This window comes from Musca autumnalis, unplaced genomic scaffold (assembly GCF_047663935.1).
Source record: "Musca autumnalis isolate F117 unplaced genomic scaffold, ASM4766393v1 scaffold_1, whole genome shotgun sequence".
Lineage (NCBI taxonomy): Eukaryota > Metazoa > Arthropoda > Insecta > Diptera > Muscidae > Musca > Musca autumnalis.
Genome location: NW_027411644.1, coordinates 16,449,870 through 16,471,229, shown reverse-complemented (window position 1 = coordinate 16,471,229; position 21,360 = coordinate 16,449,870). Strand labels below are relative to the sequence as shown.

The 21,360-nt window shown below is 38.5% G+C and overlaps 1 protein-coding gene across 3 annotated transcripts in view; it reads right to left on the bottom strand.

The window, feature by feature from the left end:
* Positions 1-442: 442 nt before the first annotated feature.
* The window catches only part of plh (pasang lhamu), a 92,611-nt gene continuing 71,693 nt past the window's right edge, over positions 443-21,360 (bottom strand). For 2 of the 3 annotated variants that reach the window (XM_073967943.1, XM_073967935.1), the window contains exons 2-4: positions 20,113-20,447; positions 19,314-19,521; positions 443-827 (exon numbers count right to left, since the gene is read on the bottom strand). In XM_073967943.1, the coding sequence (XP_073824044.1) occupies positions 588-827; positions 19,314-19,521; positions 20,113-20,276 (612 nt within the window). In that variant the 5' untranslated portion in view covers positions 20,277-20,447 and the 3' untranslated portion in view covers positions 443-587. The remainder of the gene's footprint in view (positions 828-19,313; positions 19,522-20,112; positions 20,448-21,360) is intronic. The other variant, XM_073967953.1, reaches the window with a different exon arrangement.

The window sequence follows — 21,360 nt, the reverse complement described above, 5'->3', positions numbered from 1 at the left end:
TAATGAAATCCACTTTTTTCAATTATTTGAATTTAATTTGCTTTCGTGCCGGTTGGTTGGTTGATGGTGATGACGGTGGTGGTGATATCCATTTGCTTGCTATACAATGTTGTGGAGATGTTTACTCACAAGTAATTTAGGTCGAAGTCATCTTTCACCCCTTGCCTTTTTGGAGACGTTCTAGGCAAATAATATATTGTATATTGAGGTCGATTTGATGAGAGGAGGAATGAGAAAAAATTAGGAAAAGGCAGGCAAAGTCTTAAGTTCACTACAAATTGAAGGAGAGATGTAGAGGATGTCGGCATAGTTAAAATGTATAGCAAAAGGAGTGATGATAAACACTTGCGATTTTTTAAAGATAGGGAGGTATTTGTAGTTCAAGTATTTACTGCCCTTGTACTTACCGTCCACTAGAGAAGCATTGAAATAAATTTCTTAATTTTTTGCGTTTTTTTATTCAATTTATTATTTCTATTTATTTATGTTTAAAATATAAATTTATTAAAGATTGTTTTAGTTAAAGTGTTTAGTTTTGCCACTGGTGCCATTGCCATCGTTGTATTATAATTCCTCTCGTTCCTTTTTCAGAAATGTACATGGAAATCCAAAATATGCAAATCGAGATGAAATTCCATGTGATGATCCACATCCACATTGGGCATTTCCATGTATTTGACATAGGCCAAAAATGTTGTCCAACACATGCTGAAGAACGATGTAAATACCACTTGATTTTGAACTGGTATTAATGCAAAATTCACAGTTTGTACACATGGCCAATATATGACACCGACTCTATAAGCATCTAGGAATTTTGTGGCAACCTGTAGGAAAAAAAGGAGAGATTTTATATTTAGTTATTTTATGGCTTAGTATGAAATTTTTATAACAAAAGAATCTTTATAAATAAAAATCAAATGTCGTTCGTTGGTAATTGCTTCAATTGAGAACGACTGGACCAAATAGGATATGTTTTGTTAAATGTTCGTCATAGTCCAATTTAGGTTTTTATGGAAAGAAAAATTGACAATGCCCACTTTTTTAAAAATGTTATATCTTCCAAACTACTCAACCGATTTTGAAATGTTCAGGGAATGTATATGGACGGCTCCCTGCATAGATGCATATTTTGTTGAATATTTGAAAAAACGCCACAATGTTTCTAATTGAAGACACTGGCACGACGTTTGTTGTTTTTGCTGTAAAGCAGACCAACCAAATGTTGGTGTGTGCATTCGTTGAAATTCGACGACACATACTAGTGGAAGAGGTTTGAATTGTTTTCGCAGACACTTTCGTCGGAGTTGTGTGAGGTTGCCAAGGAAAAACTTCTCATTCAACTTTTTTCTTTGCTTACCTTTATACTTCGAGCTGACGATTGATGTTTGGGTATAAAAAGTTTCTTGTTGAAGAAGTTATTGAAAACTAACTTCGGTTGAGAATATCCACAAACAAGAAACAAGGGAACTGATGAGATCCAGTGGCGTGGATCGAAACTATAGTATTCCCTGCCTTACCCCTTGGCGAACAATGCCAAATCTTTTCCACTAATAAACTAGTTGTTTTAAAATATTAAAACAACAACAATGGGATTAAGCCAGACTATTTTGAAAAAACAAAATTTGAAAAAATGCTACATTTGCAACAATAACGATTGTATCGGTTTGAGAATTTAGGAAATAATCTAAAATCTAGGTACTTCTTTGGGGTCTAAAGACCCAGCCACTCCTACTTTTTTAAATATGCCTTTCTTTTAAGCGCTATATGCATATGCCAAACTTATGATTATATCGGTTTAAGCATTAATTTTGGGAGACAATGGGGTTGGGTCTACGACCCTATGTACATATTTTGAGTTAAAATCCCGGATCACACCCACTCTTTTCAAAACATTATTTTTCCGAAAACTACTAAACATAATTTCATGAAATTTTCAGAAAATGTTCAGGAATGTCCCGCGGTCCAAAATGCTATATATTCGCTGACGAATATCGGGGTCCTTTTATTTTATAATCACTATTTTTGTTAAACTTATGACTGCATCGGCTTGCAAATTAATTTTCGAGACAATGGTGCTTGCGCCTCCGATAAAATGTTGTTTCATGGTTCCCAAGTCCCGAACACTGTTTAAGTACGCTATATCTTGAAAACTGACGAATCGATTTTCATGAAATTTTGTGGAATGTGCCGTGGAACATGTAGGCATTAGTTTTGGAGGTGGCACGTCATCTCCCTTATTAAGAAAAACGATATATTTACAAAAGTCCTTAAATGGTCAGGTTCAACGTTCCATCAGCCGTGAAAAACTAAACACATATAAGTCTCAATAAGCGTGAAACTTCTATTTTACCATTTCTTTAACTTTTATTTATATCGATCTGTAGGACGATAATAGGGAACAAGGACGATATTAAATCCAAAACAACATCAATGGGCCAAAAAATCAAAGCCCGCAAGAGAAAAGAAAGGTTATAGATCTGTTGATAAATTTAAAGTCCTCAATGAATAACTCGGTTTGACAATGGATCCAAAGAAATGAGGTAGAAAATTCCTATTTTTGAATGGTAAATCATAAAGTCCATAAAAAGTTGTCATTAAAACTCAGCAACGGGCCAGCAACGCACAATGTCACGACCGTGGCCAAAAATGGTCAAAATCAAGTACTTCGGAATACAAATTTATCAATGAGCATTTATAGTGAAGCTAAGAACACTTCACAACGTAGCGTCAGTATTCCAGTGGAGCGGCTACAACTGGTGTCTGTTTTTCCCATCTTAGGGGCGGCCAACACACAACTCTGGTGTGCCTGTACACCACAGATAGCAGCCCTATCAAACAGGCTTTGGACCTTAGGTTAACGACCTACTGCGCCGAGATTAAATTGTTACTGAAACCGTAAGAAATGAAAGAATAATTACTGATCGAATGAAACAACGGGAACGAATTGGTTTCTGGAACGTCAAGACTTTATTTCAAACTGGTAAGCTAGCCCAGCTAGAAAGAGAATTCGACCACCTACGTCGTAGTATCCTGGGTTTATCTGAAGCAAGATGGAATAATTTCGATGAGCATATACTAAACAGTGGAACATCTCTTATATTCTCCGGAATGCGAGGAGAAAACGCGCCCCACACGCATAGTGTAGCTTTTCTTCTGAGCTCGGTGGCGAGAAAATCCCTGATGCGTTGGGAACCCATTAGCGAGCGTATAATTACCGCTAGATTCAAATGCAAGGTGCGAAACGTGTCAATCATCCAGTGCTATGTGCCAACAGAAGCAGCAGAACCAATCGAAAAAGCGATGTTTTATAGTAGCTTATCGGGAGTGTTTCAGCGTATCCCCGTCGGAGATATCAAAATTGTTATGGGCGACATGAATGCCAAAGTAGGCTGTGTCAACACAGACTTTGAAAATGTGACGGGAACCAATGGCATGGGAGTATCGAATGAAAACGGCGAGGTTCTAAAGGAGTTTTGCGGTACTAACAATCTTGTCATTGGCGGCACGTTATTTCCGCATAAGACCACACCTAAAATAACATGGGTTTCACCAAATGGATCAACAAAGAACCAAATAGACAATTTTTGTATTAATTGCTTGTGGAGGCGAAGCATAATGGATGTCAGAAACAAACGTAGTGCTGACATCTCATCAGATCACCACCTTGTCATTGAAGAGCTGAAACTAAGAGTTGTACGGCAAATGATCCTGGAACAATAAGATCACGCAAGTTTAACATTGGGAAGCTCAAGAGCCCTCAAATAAGCAATGCTTTCTACTCCAATGTAGAAACTGAAACAGAAATTGTTTCCCGAGATATTCCAATCGACGTGCAATGGGACACAATTCATTTGCACCAGCGAAACAGTTTTGAGCAAAATGCCAAAATCGTGTAACAAATGGATTTCCGACGACACGTGGGCGAAAATTGACGAGAGGAGGAAGGCCAACAATGCTATGAACAATGCCAAAATGCGAAGCGACGTACGAAGAGCCAGGCAAACATACACCTCAATTGATACAAGTGTTAATCGGTTATGCAGACGCGATAAACGCAAATGGATTGAATCAATTACCGAAGAAGCTGAAACCGCTGCAACTACAGGAAATTCAAAATTGCTCTATGAGTGTAGAAACAGCATGATTGAAAATAAAAGGAACATGGCTGTACCTATCAAAGATAGAGATGGAGTATTACTCACAGATCCAAAATATCAGCTTATACGCTGGAGAGAACACTTTACCGAGGTTTTCAGCCCCCCTCTTTCTTCTCCTACTAACAACATCGTTGTAAGCTCTCTCAACATCCCAAAAATGCAAAGCGGCAGGAGCAGAAATGTTCAAAGCAAACCCACACAGAAGTGCTCAGATTCTTCACCCCCTATTTGAAACCATATTGCAAACCGAAAAATTCCCGAGGGAATGGATGCAGGGAACATCTGTAGAAGTACCTAAAAAGGCGCAACCTCAAATTGCAACAACTGGAGAGGAATCATGTTGTTATCCACACCACTGAAAGTTTTCTGTCAGATTGTACTCGACCGAATTTCGAATAAAATCGAACCCACACTTCGCAAGCAACAAGCCGGATTCAGATCACAATACTCATGTGTTGACCATATTGCGTCGCTCCGTATAATTATTGAACAAATGAACGAATTCAAACAGCCCCTACATCTAGTCTTCGTCGACTTCGAAAAAGCTTAAATCACCAGAAAATGTGGGAAGCTCTTCTCCGTAAAGATGTACCCAACAAAATTGTAAATTTATTAAAAGCGCAATACACTGAATTTCAATGTAGAATTCTTCATAATGGCACATTATTGGAAACAACAGATATTGGGGCCGGTGTTTGACAGGTATGCATTCTATCCCCTCTTATATTTTTAATTGAGATGGATGAGTTACTCCGGTCGAGTGTGGGGGCTGCAGCAAACAGAGGTATTCTCTGGCACCCCATAAACATGGAATATCTAAACGGTTTAACATACGCTGCGACATTGTATTGATCTCCTCTTCCGAACGCTATATGCAAAACGAACTAAATGACTTGTAAACCAAGGCAGAGAAATATCAACTACGGATCAATGTTAATAAGACAAAATCGATGAAGTTAAATTATGTGATCCCCCACAACTTCCATCTTGATGGCAGGCCAATTGAAGATGTAGTCAACTTCACATACCTTGGAAGCCAAATAAAAACAGATGGTGGCACCCTGGCAGACATCCAAGCCCGATTAGCTAAAGCTAAAGGTGCCTTTGCTAAACTGAGGTAAATATGTCGCTCCCGACAGTTATCAATTTCGACAAAAATTCGTATTTTCAACTCGAACGTGAAATCCATACTTTTATACGGATGTGAAACATGGCTGGTATGCCCCAGCGGGACAAATAAATTACAGTGCTTTGTAAACCGCTGCTTAAGGCACATCTTACATATATGATAATTGGATACCAAATTTCGAATCACACAGAAGGTGCGACCAAATCCCAATCGAAAAAGAACTTGCTCATAAAAATGGAGTTGGGTATGACACTCGCTGCGTAAATCCAATCCAGACAACATAGCTCGACAAGACTGGAACCCACAAGGGGCCCGATGTAGAGGTCGGCCCAGGGGTCTTGGCGTAGAAGTTTAAATACTGAAATAAAATCTGTTAACGAGAACCTTAGCTGGTCTCAAGTAAAAGCAATTGCTAAAGATCGCAATAAATTTAAGGAATTTTGTACGGCACTATGCGGAAAAGGAAAGGAAAATTCTCATATATAAAGACAAGAATTTGATGTATTCAATAAGCTCGCAAAAAATATGAAGACTGAAAACCAAATTTCAGTCATTTCGGGTGGATATTGAGGCCACAACATTCGAAATACCGAAAATAGGGAGGTATTTTCAGCCGCTTCGGTGTCATAATCAGGCTAAAATCTCCAAAATCGACCTATGCAGACAAATTTCTAGGTGAAAGTTGTATGCCCCCAACGAAGACTAAATACTGAGGCTAAAATCTTCAAAATAGCGATAATCGGGAGGTACCGTTCTATGGGGGCTATATCAAAACGTGGATCGACCATCCCAGTTTTTTGTCTTGGAGATTGTAAGTCAATAATAGAATAATATAATAACACACGATAACTCTAGAAGGAACTAAGATATTTAGTCCATACTTTGGACATAACATTTCTACCAGACATAAATGAGGCGTAAATATATCGGTCTATTATTCGAATAACTCTAACAAATGGGACTAAAAAAATTGTTTTTTTTTGTTTTTTTATCTACGAACATTGTAGTTTTAGAATCCGCAAAAACTTCTCAGGTGTACCTACATGTCTCCTACATTACACTGCGGAGCTGTATTGCTGAGAAATGTGGTACTCAATGTGTAAGGGACCGATTATGGGCGGTATAACCCTAATCCGTTGCTCTCTAAGATCTTCCCTTGTCATCAAAAACATTAAAGAAAAAACCAAAAGAAATATTAATCTCCCTGGAGGTCACATGCATATGTCAAATCCTTCCGCAACTGCTGCGGCAAGCTCAACACGTCTGGGAGGTAGCAATTCATGTTTAGACAGTGTTTCAGAAACCTCTAGAGGCCTTATGCTCCTCAAGGAGTTAAGCGGAAAAGGAGAAAAGGTATGATCAAATGTGACAGATTTATGGAACAGACTGGCACAAAAATTTCACTTCTTGTGCGATATCTCCTCAACGCGTTCTAGGTGGTTTTCGAACTCGAGCCTCAAGGCAAGTTTATGTCATGCATTCATTGCCCTTGTGGGTATAAAATGCTGATCCAAGTGAGACCAAATGTTATATTGGAATGCAAAAGAAACCAAGCTAAACCTTCGTATTTGCCATGTTGAAACCAATCAGGACCTTTCATTGGTATCTATCATACTCCATCCACATCATCACCCTGCAGCCAATACCAGCATTATTTAACCTTTTTTCGATGATACATATATTTGTTTGAGATTGCCTTTTGTGCAGTACTTTCTGTAGAAACTTGGCTCTGATTCTTTTCCGATGAAATCAATGGCATTGTTTGAAAATTTCCTTGAAAATAAAATCAAATTCTGCTTTTGTATTTCGAAGCCCTCGAAAATTTCATTTACATTTCTCTCGTTAAAAAGGCTTAAAAATGATTTCATCTATGTCATGCATCATCCAACTTACATTCAACATTTATGAGATGTCTGTCAGTCGTCCGTTTGTTTCGTTTCGTCTGTTTGTTTGTTCGCTTGTATGGCTTTGAAAACTGTGTGGGCATAAATAAATTTAAATGAACTTGTCGTTGTCATATTCCTTAAGTGATTCTCAATACACGTAGAGTACTTTTGTCCGACATGAACAGCAAATATCGTCGTCGTCATTCAGTCAGTCAGCAGACTCCTCTGATAATTAAGCACAACCATAAAAATTGATGTACGACGCTGATGAATGCTTTAAAAGGCCCAGAAAACCAAACAGGCAGTCAAACGGATAGACAGACATACGAACAAACATTTTTATGGCTTGTTCTCATTCCGCTTGAATATGTCTAGGCCTGTAGCTGTTGTTGATTTTATTGTTTTGTTTTTTGTTGTTGTTGTCGTTTTACTCGTTCAGCACAAGTATGTAATAACATTTTGAACAATTCCATTGAACATTTTGAACACATTTTTAAACGTTCAACATCCAAGTATCCTACATTAAAATGAAGATGAAGAAAAAAAAAACACCATCACGAACGTTTTTAAAACATTGCAAATAACAACAATTGACGCAGCATTCAAAAACAAACAGCGTGTTTTTTTTTTGTTTGTTGATTTCGTTGTTCGGCTGTCCGTAAGAATGAACACTACTCGAACAATGTAGATTTTTTCATTACATTTCACATCATCATCATAACATGCAATGCACGCACCGACTCTCATGGGTCCAGGAATATGGTGGAATCCATGCCACAGAATTAATTTCCAATGAAATTATTCTCGTAAAAAAGACAAATTCAATCAATTTATATTTTTGAACCTGGCTCAGAGAATACAGTGCCCCTTGCTTAAGCACGCCCAAACGAGAGGGTTTTAAACAACCTAAGGTCCATTTGAACCTCCCAATTCAAACCCATATCTTAAAAGTATAAAATTTGTAACTGATGCGGAATAGTCATGATCACTGTAATATGTAATCCCCCATATGGTTGGTTATTGTTTGTTGGTAGTATTCCCCAAAGTCATTGTTATTGCGGGCATCGGCATCATCATTACAGCCAACACAAATGGCCAGGATGAATAGAGGCCAGAATGTGCGGTACCAGCGTTGTGACAACAATATTATCATCAATAACATCAGCAACAGCAGCAGGAGCAACAAAAGCAAATTTAAACATTACCTCACTAGCAAAAGTCCATGTGACTATGACTGTCACTGGCAGAGCGCTGCAATTCAATGAATGAATATTCAAAGCATTTGTGGTCAAACATAAGAGGAGTTCGCATGAGATGACAGATTTCATAAAACCTTAACGTACATAAGTCTTAAAGTGTTCTAAGATCAATTCAAGTCAATTTAAAATAAATAATGTATATCGAGAGTCCTTATGAATCCCCAAATGTGATCTACCCTGAAATCACAAATCTCTTGGTTTGAAAATTTGTGTTGACTACCCAACGATACACACATTCGTTCGTACACTCGTAACCAATTTAAACTACGGCATTCTCATTCATACCAATTCAAACCGCCACTGAGTCCATCATTAACCAAATAATCAACAATTGGTACCTGCTTTAGAGGTATCCACTTAAGCACACTTTTGATGATGATTACGATAGAGATGGTGGTAGGTGGTATGAACAGCTTGGGAGATTTTTATTCTTTGGAAAATTTTAAAGTCAAAGAAAATGTTTGTGCATAACATATTCATAAATCCACATTCTATGGATAATATATCCACCTTCTGTGGATACGATATCCACGTTCTGTGGATAACATATTTACCTCCTGTGGATAACATATCCGCCTTCTGTGGATAAGATATCCACGTTTTGTGGATATCATATCCACCTTATGTGGATAACGTATTCACCTTCTGTGAATAACATTTCCACCTTCTGTTGATAACATATCCACCTTGAGTGGATAACATATCCACATTTTGCGGACAATCCATCTTATGTGGGTAACAGATCAACCTTCTGTGGATAACATATTCACATTCTCTGGATAACATATCCACCTTCTGTAGATAACATATCCAGGTTCTGTGTATGACATATCCACCTTCTGTAGATAACATATCCAGGTTCTGTGTATAACATATCCACCTTCTGTAGATAATATATCCAGGTTCTGTGGATAAAATATACTCGTTCTGTGGATAACATATTCACCTTGTGTGGATAAAGTATCCACCTTCTGTGGATAACATATGCACCTTCTGTGGATAGTATATGCTCCTTCTGTGGATATGATATCCACGTTCTGTGGATGACATATTCACATTATTTGGATAACATATCCACCTTCTGTAGATAACATATGCAGGTTTTGTGGATAACATATCCACCTTTTGTAGATAAAATATCCACCTTCTGTGGATAAGATATCCACGTTCTGTTGATAACATATTCACTTTCTGTGGATAAAATATCCACCTTCTGTGGATAACGTATCCACTTTCTGTGGATAGCACATCCTTCTTCTGTGGATAACATATCCACCTTCTGTGGATAACGTATCCACTTTCTGTGGATAGCATATCCTTCTTCTGTGGACAACATATCCACTTTCTGCGGAAAAGATATCCACCTTCTGTAGATAACATATACACATTCTGTGGATAACATATCCACCTTCGGTGGATAAGATATCCACGTTCTGTGGATATCATATCCACTTTTTGTGGATAACGTATCCACCTTCTGTGAATAATATGTCCGCCTTCTGTTGATAACATATCCACCTATGAGTAACAGATCAACATTCTGTGGATAACATATTCACCTTCTAGAGATAACATATCCACATTCTGTGGATAAAATATCTTTCTGTAGATAAAATATCTAGGTTCTGTGGATAATATATCCACCTCCTGTGGATAACATATCCACCTGCTGTGGGTAACATATTCTTCTTCTGTAGATAACATATCCGCTTTCGGTGGATAACATATCCACCTTCGGTGGAAAACATATTCAGGTTCTGCGGATAACATATTCACATTCTGTGGATATCATATCCACCATATGCGGATAACATTTCCACTTCTGTGGATAACATATCCACATTCTCTGACTAACATATCCACCATCTGTTGATAACATATTCACATTCTGTGGATAACATAACCACCTACTGTAGATAAAATATCTAGGTTCTGTGGATAACATATCCACCTACTGTAGATAACATATTCACATTCTGTAGATAACATATCCACATTCTGTGGATAACATATCCACGTTCTGTGGATAACATATCCACTTTCTGTAGATAGGAAATCCACCCTCGGTGGATAAGATGTGGATAACATATCCACCTTCTGTGGATAAGATATCCACGTTCTGTGGATAACATATTCACATTCTGTGGATAACGTATCCACCTTCTGTGAATAATATTTCCCCCTTCTGTTGATAACATATTCACCTATGGGTAACAGATCAACCTTCTGTGGATAACATATCCACCATCTATAGATAACATATCCACTTTCTGTGGATAACATATCCACTTTCTGTGGATAACATATCCACTTTCTGTGGATAACATATCCACCTTCTGTGGATAGCATATCCTCCTGTGGATCAACCTTCTGTAGATAACATATTCACATTCTGTGGATAACATAACCATCTTCTATAGATAAAATATCCTGGTTCTGTGGATAATATATCTACCTTCTGTGGATAGCATATCCTTCTTCTATAGATAACATATCCGCTTTCGGTGGATAACATATCCACCTTCGGTTGAAATGATATTCAGGTTCTGTGGATAACATATTCACATTCTGTGGATATCATATCCACCATATGCGGATAACATTTCCACGTTCTGTGGATAACATATCCAGGTTCTGTGGTTAACATATTCACCTTCTTTAGATAACATTTCCTCCTTCTATGGATAACATATCCACCTACTGTAGATAACATATTCACATTCTGTGGATAACATATCCACGTTCTGTGGATAACATATCTACCTTCTGTAGATAACATATTCAGGTTCTGTGGTTAACATATTCACCTTCTGTAGATAACATTTCCTCCTTCTTCGGATAACATATCCACCTTCTGTGTATTACATATTCACATTTTATGGATAACATATAAACCTTCTGGAGATAACATATCCCCTTTCTGTAGATAATATATCCACCTTCTGTGGATAAGATATCCACGTTCTATGGATAAGATATCCATGTTCTGTGGATAATGTATCCACCTTCTGTGGATAACATATCCACATTTTGCGGATTATCAATCTTCTGTGGATAACACATCAACCTTCTGTGGATAACATATCCACCTTCTGTAGATAACATATTCACATTCTGTGGATAACATACCCACGTTCTGTGGATAACATAGTCAGGTTCTGTGGATAACATATCCATAACATATTCACATTCTGTGGATAACATATCCACCTTCTGTGGTTAACATATTAACCTTCTGTAGATAACATTTTCACCTTCTTTGAATAACATATCCACCTTCTGTGGATTACATATTCACTGTTTTTGGATAACATATCCTCTTTCTGGTGATAACATATCCCCTTTCTCTAGATAACATATCCAGCTTCTGCAGATAACATATCGACCTTCTGTCAATAAAATATCCACATTCTGTGGATAACATATGCACATTTAGTAGATAACATATCCATACACTGCGGATAACATATCCACCTTCTGTCAATAACATATGCACATTCTGTGGATAACATATGCACATTTTGTATATAACATATCCATACACTGTGGATAACATATCAACCTTCTGTGGATAACTTATCCACCTTCTTTAGATAACATGTCCACCTTCTATTGATAACATATCACCTCCTTTAGGTAATATATACATCATCTGTGGAGTACATATCCAGCTTCTGTAGATAACATATCCACATTCTGTGGATAGCATTTCGACGTTTTGGGGAAGACATATCCACCTTCTGTGACTAACATATTCATCATCTGTGGTTAACATATTCACCTACTGTATATAACATTTCCGCATACTTCGGATAATAATCCACCTTCTGTGGATTACATATTCACATTTTTTGGATAACATGTCCACCTTCTGGGGATAACATATAACCCTTCTGTAGATAACATATCCACCTTCTGCAGATAACATATCCACCTTCTGTCAATAACATATCCACCTTCTGTGGATAACATATCCACATTTTGCAGATAACATATCCACCTTCTGTCAATAATATATCCACCTTCTGTGGATAACATATCCACATTTTGCAGATAACATATCCACCTTCTGTAGATAACACATTCACCTTCTGTAGATAACATATCCATACACTGTGGATAACATGTCCACATTCTGTAGATAACGTATCCACGTGCTGTAGATAACATATCCACCTTCTACAGATAACATATCACCTTCTGTAGATAACATATACACATTCGGTGCAGAACATATCCAGCTTCTGTAGATAACATATCCTGCGGATAACATATCCACCTTCTGTGGATAACGTCTTCACATTCTGTGAATGACATATCCGTTTTTTGTGGATAATATATCCATGCTCTGTGAATAACATATCTATGTTCTGTGGATAACACATCCGTGTTCAGTGGATAACATATCCACATTCTTTATATAACATATGTACCTTCTTTAGATAACCTATCCACATTTTGTGGATAACTTATTCACCTTCTTTGTGTAACGTATCCACCTTCTAAGGATAATATATCCACATTTTGTGGCTAACATATCTACCTTCTGTGGAAAACATATCCACCTTCTAATGATAATATATCCACATTTTATGGATGACTATATCTATCTTCTGTGGATAAGAGTGGGTGGAAACACTGTGGATAACATATCAACCTGCTGCGGATAGAATATTCTGTGGATAACATATCCACATTCTATGGATAGTATTCATTTTCAGTGAATAACTTATCCATGTTTTTGAATTAGTATCCTCCACACGAGTTTATTTGCTTCTTCCCTCGTAATCATTGCCAAGCACTTCAAATCTTCTCGCTTTACGTCTCCATGTTACTGACAGAGTGCCCATTCAATGATGGTATATCCCCATACTTGACACGTCAATTGTGTCTCTTTGTCGTCATCATCTTGAACGTTATAGGCCGTCATGTATTGTATCTGACGACTGTTTCATTGGGAACCGAATACACACACACGAGACCCCTTGATGACGGCATCTCCATTGCTGGCTGGCTACGATGGTAATGATGATGACGATGATGTCGTTGAAGTGGATAAAGTGGGGGATATATGAATGTGAATGTCGATGTTGCTGATGGTGATGAAGACTGTTCGTTGTTTGTTCGTTCGTTCATTCTTCTTCGTAGATAACAACATTCAACGTTGTTAAGTAGCATTTTGTTGAGTGGTACAACTGAAAAACCCGTGATGTGTGCTTGTTTGGTGATGCTTGTTGACGCCGTTTGCAATTTAAATTGGAGCATCTTAATGTCGTTTAAAAATTCACATCTTGTAAATTTGTAGGATTGGGGGGTAGGAAAGTGGGGGGGGGGGGGATTTAGTTGATTGTCAAACAATGGAAAGTTGGATATTTATTTTATGGATTTCTAAATATGCCCTACCAAGTTAATATCAAAACCTCAACCTCTAAGAACACTTCTGAACAGCAATCAGAGACAACATTTACAATGTATGGCGGAAACATTTTTGTTATTATTAATTACAAACACGTTTTTTGTTCTCTTACCGTTAAAGCTAACATAACGACAGAGCTGTAAATTTACGCTTCAAGCCAGCACTTGAATGGCTTATTCAAGAATTACTTCTCCCATTGGTGTAGTTTGTAATTTGAACATTAATTAATGATAATGCCAAGCAATTAATTAGACCCCACCTCTGGTTGAATTCCGTGAAATGGAATCATAAAATATGTACTATGTTTAAAACTTGAATCGTGTCATAGTTAAAATATATCAAATGACTAAATTAATGTATTTTTTAAATTAAGTGTAGATAGATTAATGGGATAGAGACTAGTGTTACAGATTTGATAATTGCGTGGCTTTTGAAATACAGTCAAATAAAAGACTTCTCAACGAATATGAAAAATAATCCCAGCAAACAAAATCCTTACTAAATAATGGGTTTTTATAGTACTTTTTCGTTGTCATAACTACTTCACGACCCCCTACTAACCCATTCGCACTGAATTGCTACCCTGCAAACCAAATGTCGGATGTCCGACATTTCTGAACAATTTCGGAAGCAACGTCGTTCAGATTTCGTTCCGATTTCTAATCGATTTTTCGGAGCGGAAATAGTTCAGATTTTGCACCGATTTCGTTCCGATTTCGGAACGAATGTCGGAAAGAAATTTCCTATCCGAATTTCCCAAGGATTTTCTTCAGATTTCGTTACGAAATCGGATCGAAATCGATACGATGTCGCTCCGACATTTCGTTCCGAAATTATGTCAACCACTTCATACAACTTTCGTTAAGATATCGTTACGATTTCGGATCAGACATCGGACGTATCGTCCGAATTTTGTTCCGATTTCGTTAAGATGTCGGTACGATTAGTTTGCTGTGTAGTTATTCTGTGGCCACTAGAAGTTGAAAAATAAGCTAAACAAGTAAGAAAGTATCAGTCGGATTTGCAGGCAGAGATATACCCTTAGCCCCTATTTGAATTGAAACTTGCATCTACGGATAGATCGAATGTATTTAGGGTCTTTTCAGAATTTTGTGCCCCTTTTTGAACATTTGAACTTGCCGACAAAAATGTGGATTATGATTAAAGTTCAAAAATGTAGCGGAGGAGGTAGTTAAAGGAATGTACCGACATAGTCCATTATGGAAGTGCATGTTATTTTCAGAGTCAAGCTTTTCGATAGATATCACTCCCACTAGTTGTTTCAGCGGGTCATCGTATAATTTTTGACCAGTATGTCAGGAAGCATGGAATTGTTCACGGACCACAACGAACAGCTTCGGTATACATTTGCAAAGGATCTTCGAACAGCAGCGAAACAGCACTTAGACACAAATGTTGAACTTTTCTGGGGGAGGTACTCTAAGGGGACGACCGATATAGGCTATTTTAGAAGTTAAACTGAATTTGGACCAAATTGGTTGCCCCGTTCAAGAGATATCGTAATGTTTTAAATATAGGGAGAAGTATCGGACGTTGTGGACTGATATAACCCATCTTTGAATTTAAACTAAGTTTGGGCAATATATTACGAAGGCCAAATTTTATACCGAATCGTAAGATCAGTTCGAGAGTTATATTGCGCTTCGGCCACTGCACCATAGGGGTTTTTTTTGCAACTTGGAGGCTATTTTCTCAGTAAGTGTAGACTTGCCCCTGATAAAACTTGTGCCGTATGGGGGCAGTGAATACAAATTGCTGCAACAAAAATCAAAGGGATTCAAGAGCAGGTCCTAAATTGATCTTTCCTAAAATGTTGTGTGGGAAGTACCTAAAGAAGTGGACCGATAGTAGAAATTTTACGACGTGCAAAGTATGGACCAAATCGGGTATTCCATTCAAGAGTTATCGTGCGCACAAATTTTCCGAACATTTTCGAACTTTTATGGGGGCGGTACCGGAAGGAGTGGACCGATATAAACCATCTTCGAACTAAGTTTGAACAAAATATTACGAAAGCCAAATTTTGGACTGAATCGGTTGATCCGTTCGAGAGTTATCGTGGGCTCCAGCCAGTCAGACAGACAGACGGAAGGACATGGCTAAATCAACTACAAATAGTCACAAACGGATTTAGTCCAAACATACTAGACCCCAAGTATGTTTGGACTAAATCCGTTTGTGACTATTTGTAGTTGATTTAGCCATGTCCTTCCGTCTGTCTGTCTGACTGGTTGGAGCCCACGATAAGCATTATTTCGATGAGGCACATTTTGCCCGTATGAAAGTGTATATAAATGCTGAGGGTATAACAATTTATTTTTAGAACAGTTGAGGTGGATTTTGTTTTCAATTTCAACACACTTCATATATTTATTTTATTTCGCTCTCTGCTTGATTCGATTGTGCGAACTTCTATTTTTGTAGCCGAACACACCAAGCCACGCATACGAACATTTAGGGTTGTTTAAACGCTTAGATGTGCACCAGCATCTGTATTTTTATTTTGTTAACAAAAACTCGCTTGCCGACGGTGAGCGTTGAACACACAACGCTAGGATTTGTAGTCGGGCAACACCGTACTTATAACTTACTTAGGAGTAATATAAGTAGTTATTTTTGTTTACAATTTACTGGGTTACATAATGACTAACGGTTCCGAATTTTTGCTGGGATGATAAAAAACGCAGTTGTTTTATGTAGAGCAGATTCAACTCACCACACAACACCCGTGGTCCGACCAACGGCTGCCGCCTCAGTGTACACATGTTTATATTTGTATGGTTTTTCTGCGCTGAGAGCAGCATATCCCGTATTCTTTTGGTCCCTGTCGGGACGATGGAAAACCCAATACCAATTTATATGTGCTTAGTTTGTCACATCCGCATCCATCAAACTTCGGTGATGCCGGGAGCGGGTGTATCTCGCGTGTTGTTCTGGACTCGTGCATGGATGACTACATGGAGACTACAACAAGGTCTTTATTGCTGCGTGAACACAGTATACAGTGAGTCGTCATCAGTCTAATAACACATGTTTGTTCAATACAGACCCATCTCGCTTGAGCCCGGCTCTAATGACCCGTAATGGGGGTAGAAGTCAGGTTTGGAACTACCGCTGTAGAGTAGCTAAACGTCCGCCGATAAATAGCTGTTATAGGCCAAACATTAGCCCGCTTTTGGCGATGAGAATTAAAGGCGGTGGTCTTGGGGGACTTTAATTCTCATCGTGTGTTTTGGCATTCGTTCTTCGGCCAGAGAGGTATAGTGCTGGCTGAGCATTGTGATAGGTGCATGTTTTGCACGGTGAATGAAGACGCCCCTACCAGAATTAACGTAGAGTGTCACAGCTCGACAGATATAACCATCATGCCACCTGGTCTGACAAATGACGTCAGCAGGCAACCCATCGATTCTCTTGCCTCAGACCATAATTGTTTCCGTCAACAGACCGTCTGATTTCATCAACTCTGAACGCCGCACTGTCATCAATCATGGGAAAGCTAGTTGGCCGCGTTTCAGAGAGTTCACAAATCACCGATTCAGAGATCTGTCCAACCGTTGCGATGTTCGGATAGCAGAATGGACGTTCAGAGACATCATCACTGCAGAAGCCACTTGCCATATACATCCTCGTCAAATACCCAAAGTGAGAACAAATTTCCCAGCAGATGCGACGGGATTAGCGAATGCGAATGCCAACTAAAGTGACCCCAAAGTCAGGCAGTTGACACTGGAATTTAACAGGTTGGTGGGTGAGCATAAGCGGAACAAGTGGTTAAATTATCTGAAGAGTTGCAATATTGAAACCGGAGGAAGTGAATTGTGGGCAACGGTTAAGTATCCCTTGAAAAAAGGAAGGTAGGACGTCAGTCAAGTTTGGCGAGGTTACGCTGCCTGATCCAAAGAGGTGCGCAAGTTATTTGGAATATCCATGATGGAATCTCCATGGTAATGCTGGATTTGCCGGTATCGAGTATCTCGCTAAAGTTCTCAACCTGGAAAATGGGCAGGGTGGTCACGCTACTGAAGCCAGGCAAGGTGAATCCTACGGGCGACAACAGGGAAATCGGCCTGTATATTCATGTCGTCTGCCGGCAGCACTTGGGGTGCAGATAAAGAAACCTCGTTGACCACATATAACACTATAGGTCAGTCTGTGGTAAGCGGCACCAGTATGGTCCTCGAATATAAGTACAACGCGATGGAAAAATATTCAATCTTGTCAGAATACCGCCTTGAGAACTGCAAAAGGGTGCCTGCTAATGTCTTCTGTGGACCATCTACATGAGAAGACAAGGATTTTTCCAGTACAGCAGCACAATGACATACTTTCGTTGCATCCTAATCAGCATATGATGATTACGTACCCCTCCCCCCACCCCCAAGAGAAGTCCAACACTACAACAGAGAACCCCTAGATCAACAACCCCATCAATAAGGTTTAAATCGCATTCACAAGGATGCAATCATAGATGCTATAAACAACTATCCTGTGAATGCGGTCCTCGGAGAATATCCCCCATCTATCAAAACTGAGGAAAAATCAGCTGTCACTACAAAACAGAGTAGCTTAAGTTCAGCTACGCTCGAGGTGGTGCAGCCGTCAGAATTCTGCCCAGCTTGCGACACAGGTACGCACGACACAACTCCATTACCAAACCCCCCGACTAAATCCGTGGTTAGGTCCCATCGTAGCAGCCACATTCCTAAAACTGGAGATAGACCAAGAGAAAAACGAATATACATACGTACATATAGACATAGACAACAATTAAATTAGCGATAGCTCTGCCTCCAGAATGTCGATATTATGAGAAGACTGCATTCATGACGATAACCCGAATAACAGCTTTCGTTGTTGTGGATTATTAGAGATCTTCGGATAGCGTCTCGGCTGGAGTTTTCAAATAATACGATTTCATCATAACAAGCATGGTTTAATGTTGTACGCGTTTGTTTCCAAATCAATATCGAATATTATGTGTTTCCCTCGCCGAAGTCTCCGCAGTGTCTTTCAACAATGGAGTAGATTGAGATGACTGTCTTTAACAAACATATGTTTAAAATTAAATTTGCTCTATCAGATTTCATTCTCTGCAATCCACAATGGGTTCTTACCGACTGTAAAAACCAGATCGGCTATTCTGATGACTTGGGTAGGGTCCTTTAAGTGTTACTTTAAGGCACCTCTTTAAAATATTCTAAGGTGAACTTTGATGTATGTCTGAATAAGTCCTTAAAAGCCTCTGTGTTTTGATGTGGTCATTCCATTGAAGTACTCACAACCAATATTCCTTTCCTCCCTTCAACGGATAAACCGAAAAATATTGGGTAATACTTTTATACAGAATTCTTTCATTCGGATTCTTAACATTTAATTGATATCTATCCAACAGTTTCCACAATAACAACAAATTTCACATCAATTAAACATTCATCTTACCTCATGTTTGGCTTCTTTAATGGTTTTGCCCTCCATCAGACTCATGGTAAATAGAAATGTACTAATGGCCATCGGATCATATCCGGCTTGTTCTGTAACTGCTTTGCAAAAAGATGATTTGATATCAGTGCGTGGCCACATAATGGAGGCCAGACGCATCCATGCATAAACTGTGGGACCCATAAAGAAACAACCGAATAAACTGAATCTGTCAATAAGAAGAACAAAAGAACGGAGAGGGGAAAAAATAAGTAGAAAAACGGCAACCGGGTAATCGAAGCTAGCCCATTAAACACAACAACGAGTGGGTGAATGTTAGGTGTATGTACATGAGCCCCAACCCACCCACTGTAAGTCGTGATGGTGTTGTTGTTGTTCTTATTGACTGTTTACACAGGGGTGTCAGTGCAATTAATGATTGTTTGTTCACCATGATGTTGGGTGTAGATTGGTTGATGGTCGCCGTTGTCAGTCAGTCAGTCTGTTTGTTTGGCTGTCTGTCTGTCCGCCAGTCTTATGGTCCCCAGCATGCTGCATACGCCAACCACTCCACTCCACCACATTTACTGTTTGTTTCCGGTGCAATATGATGGGAGACTAGAGAGCCACACATCATGGGCCAATGGTTAATTAAGGTGTTAATTATTGTTGATCAATGGTTGGCTGGTTGGTTGGTTGGCTGGGCTGGTTGGATGATTCGTCCATTCGTGTTCTGAATGATTGTTGTTTATTTTTTCAATTTAAATGCTACAACAGCAACAACAACAACAACGACGACGACAAACAATAACCAACTTACTTAAGACATTTCTTCCAGTCATATGTGCGGAATGTCCGTTTCTCTATCAATGTTTGTTCAGCCAATGAACCACAAGGCCACAGCAATCCATAGGCTATCATGCCACGCAATATTTTGTATTTGTGTGTAAATTCTGAAAATTTTCGTAACATTAACATTCTCATTTTGGTACTTGTCTGTGAGTGAGGAGAGGGAGGAGAACAGCGATTTCCTATTTAAATTTAAAGGTGTATTTGCTGAGGTTATTAAAGCAGGATACACGTTTGTTATTTTACGGAGAAGTTGGAGTGTTCTTTTTCAAGTTACGTTGTGAATGATTTGGTTTAATACTGGTGCTGTAACGAAACAAAAAGAGATGTGGAAAATCGAAATTAATTCAATGATTTAATATTTTAGACAATGAAATTTTCTAAAAGTGTAACATAGTGTGCCCCATAAAACCTACCGTAGATATTTGACCTTGTGGGTATACAATTTAAAGATAAATTGAAAGGTTAAAAAATAAAATAGGAACAACAATAAAATAGGAAAGCCGACGATTCCAACCCACACTATCACCAATTTATGTGACTAGTTTCGCTCCCACAGCCGATATGTCTGATGAGCTGCAAACTAACAGCGAAACTAGTCACAAAAATTGGTGGTTGTGTGGGTTCGTATAGTCGGTTTCCTTTTTCACCTGCAAAAAAATGTCTGCCCTTAAGTTCAACGCCAACGAGAAAATAAATAAATAAAAATGATATTCGCCCTAACAGGCAACATTTCAAATAATATTTGTTATTATTTTAATACATATGTACATTAGGGCTATAACCAAAAAAATACCACCACATAGCCGTGTAGAGCATGGAAAACTATTATGAAACACGGTGTCAATTTTTCTCTATCGCGAAAAAAGTTTCCGCCCCAAATGCATTGAAGTTCTGCAATGCATTTTTTAATTTTATCTGTCATAACAACATATTTGCTTTTCATTAAAATTTTTATTTTTTTGTAATCTAATTTAAAATCACTATCAAAGCGTTCTGGACCAATTTCTTCTCAAATCGCGCCATTTCGGACCACATTAAGATTTTTTGACACTATTGCAATTTTTGGTTTTTCTTTATAAACTCGTGAATTTTATGTTTATATTTTTTTAACCTATCGGACCAGGGAATATGGGGTCATTTGAAACAAATTCGCGAAAGTTACAGGCTGCTTTTGTTGACTTTGCTTGTGAGAATCGTATTTGTTTTCTACAAAAAT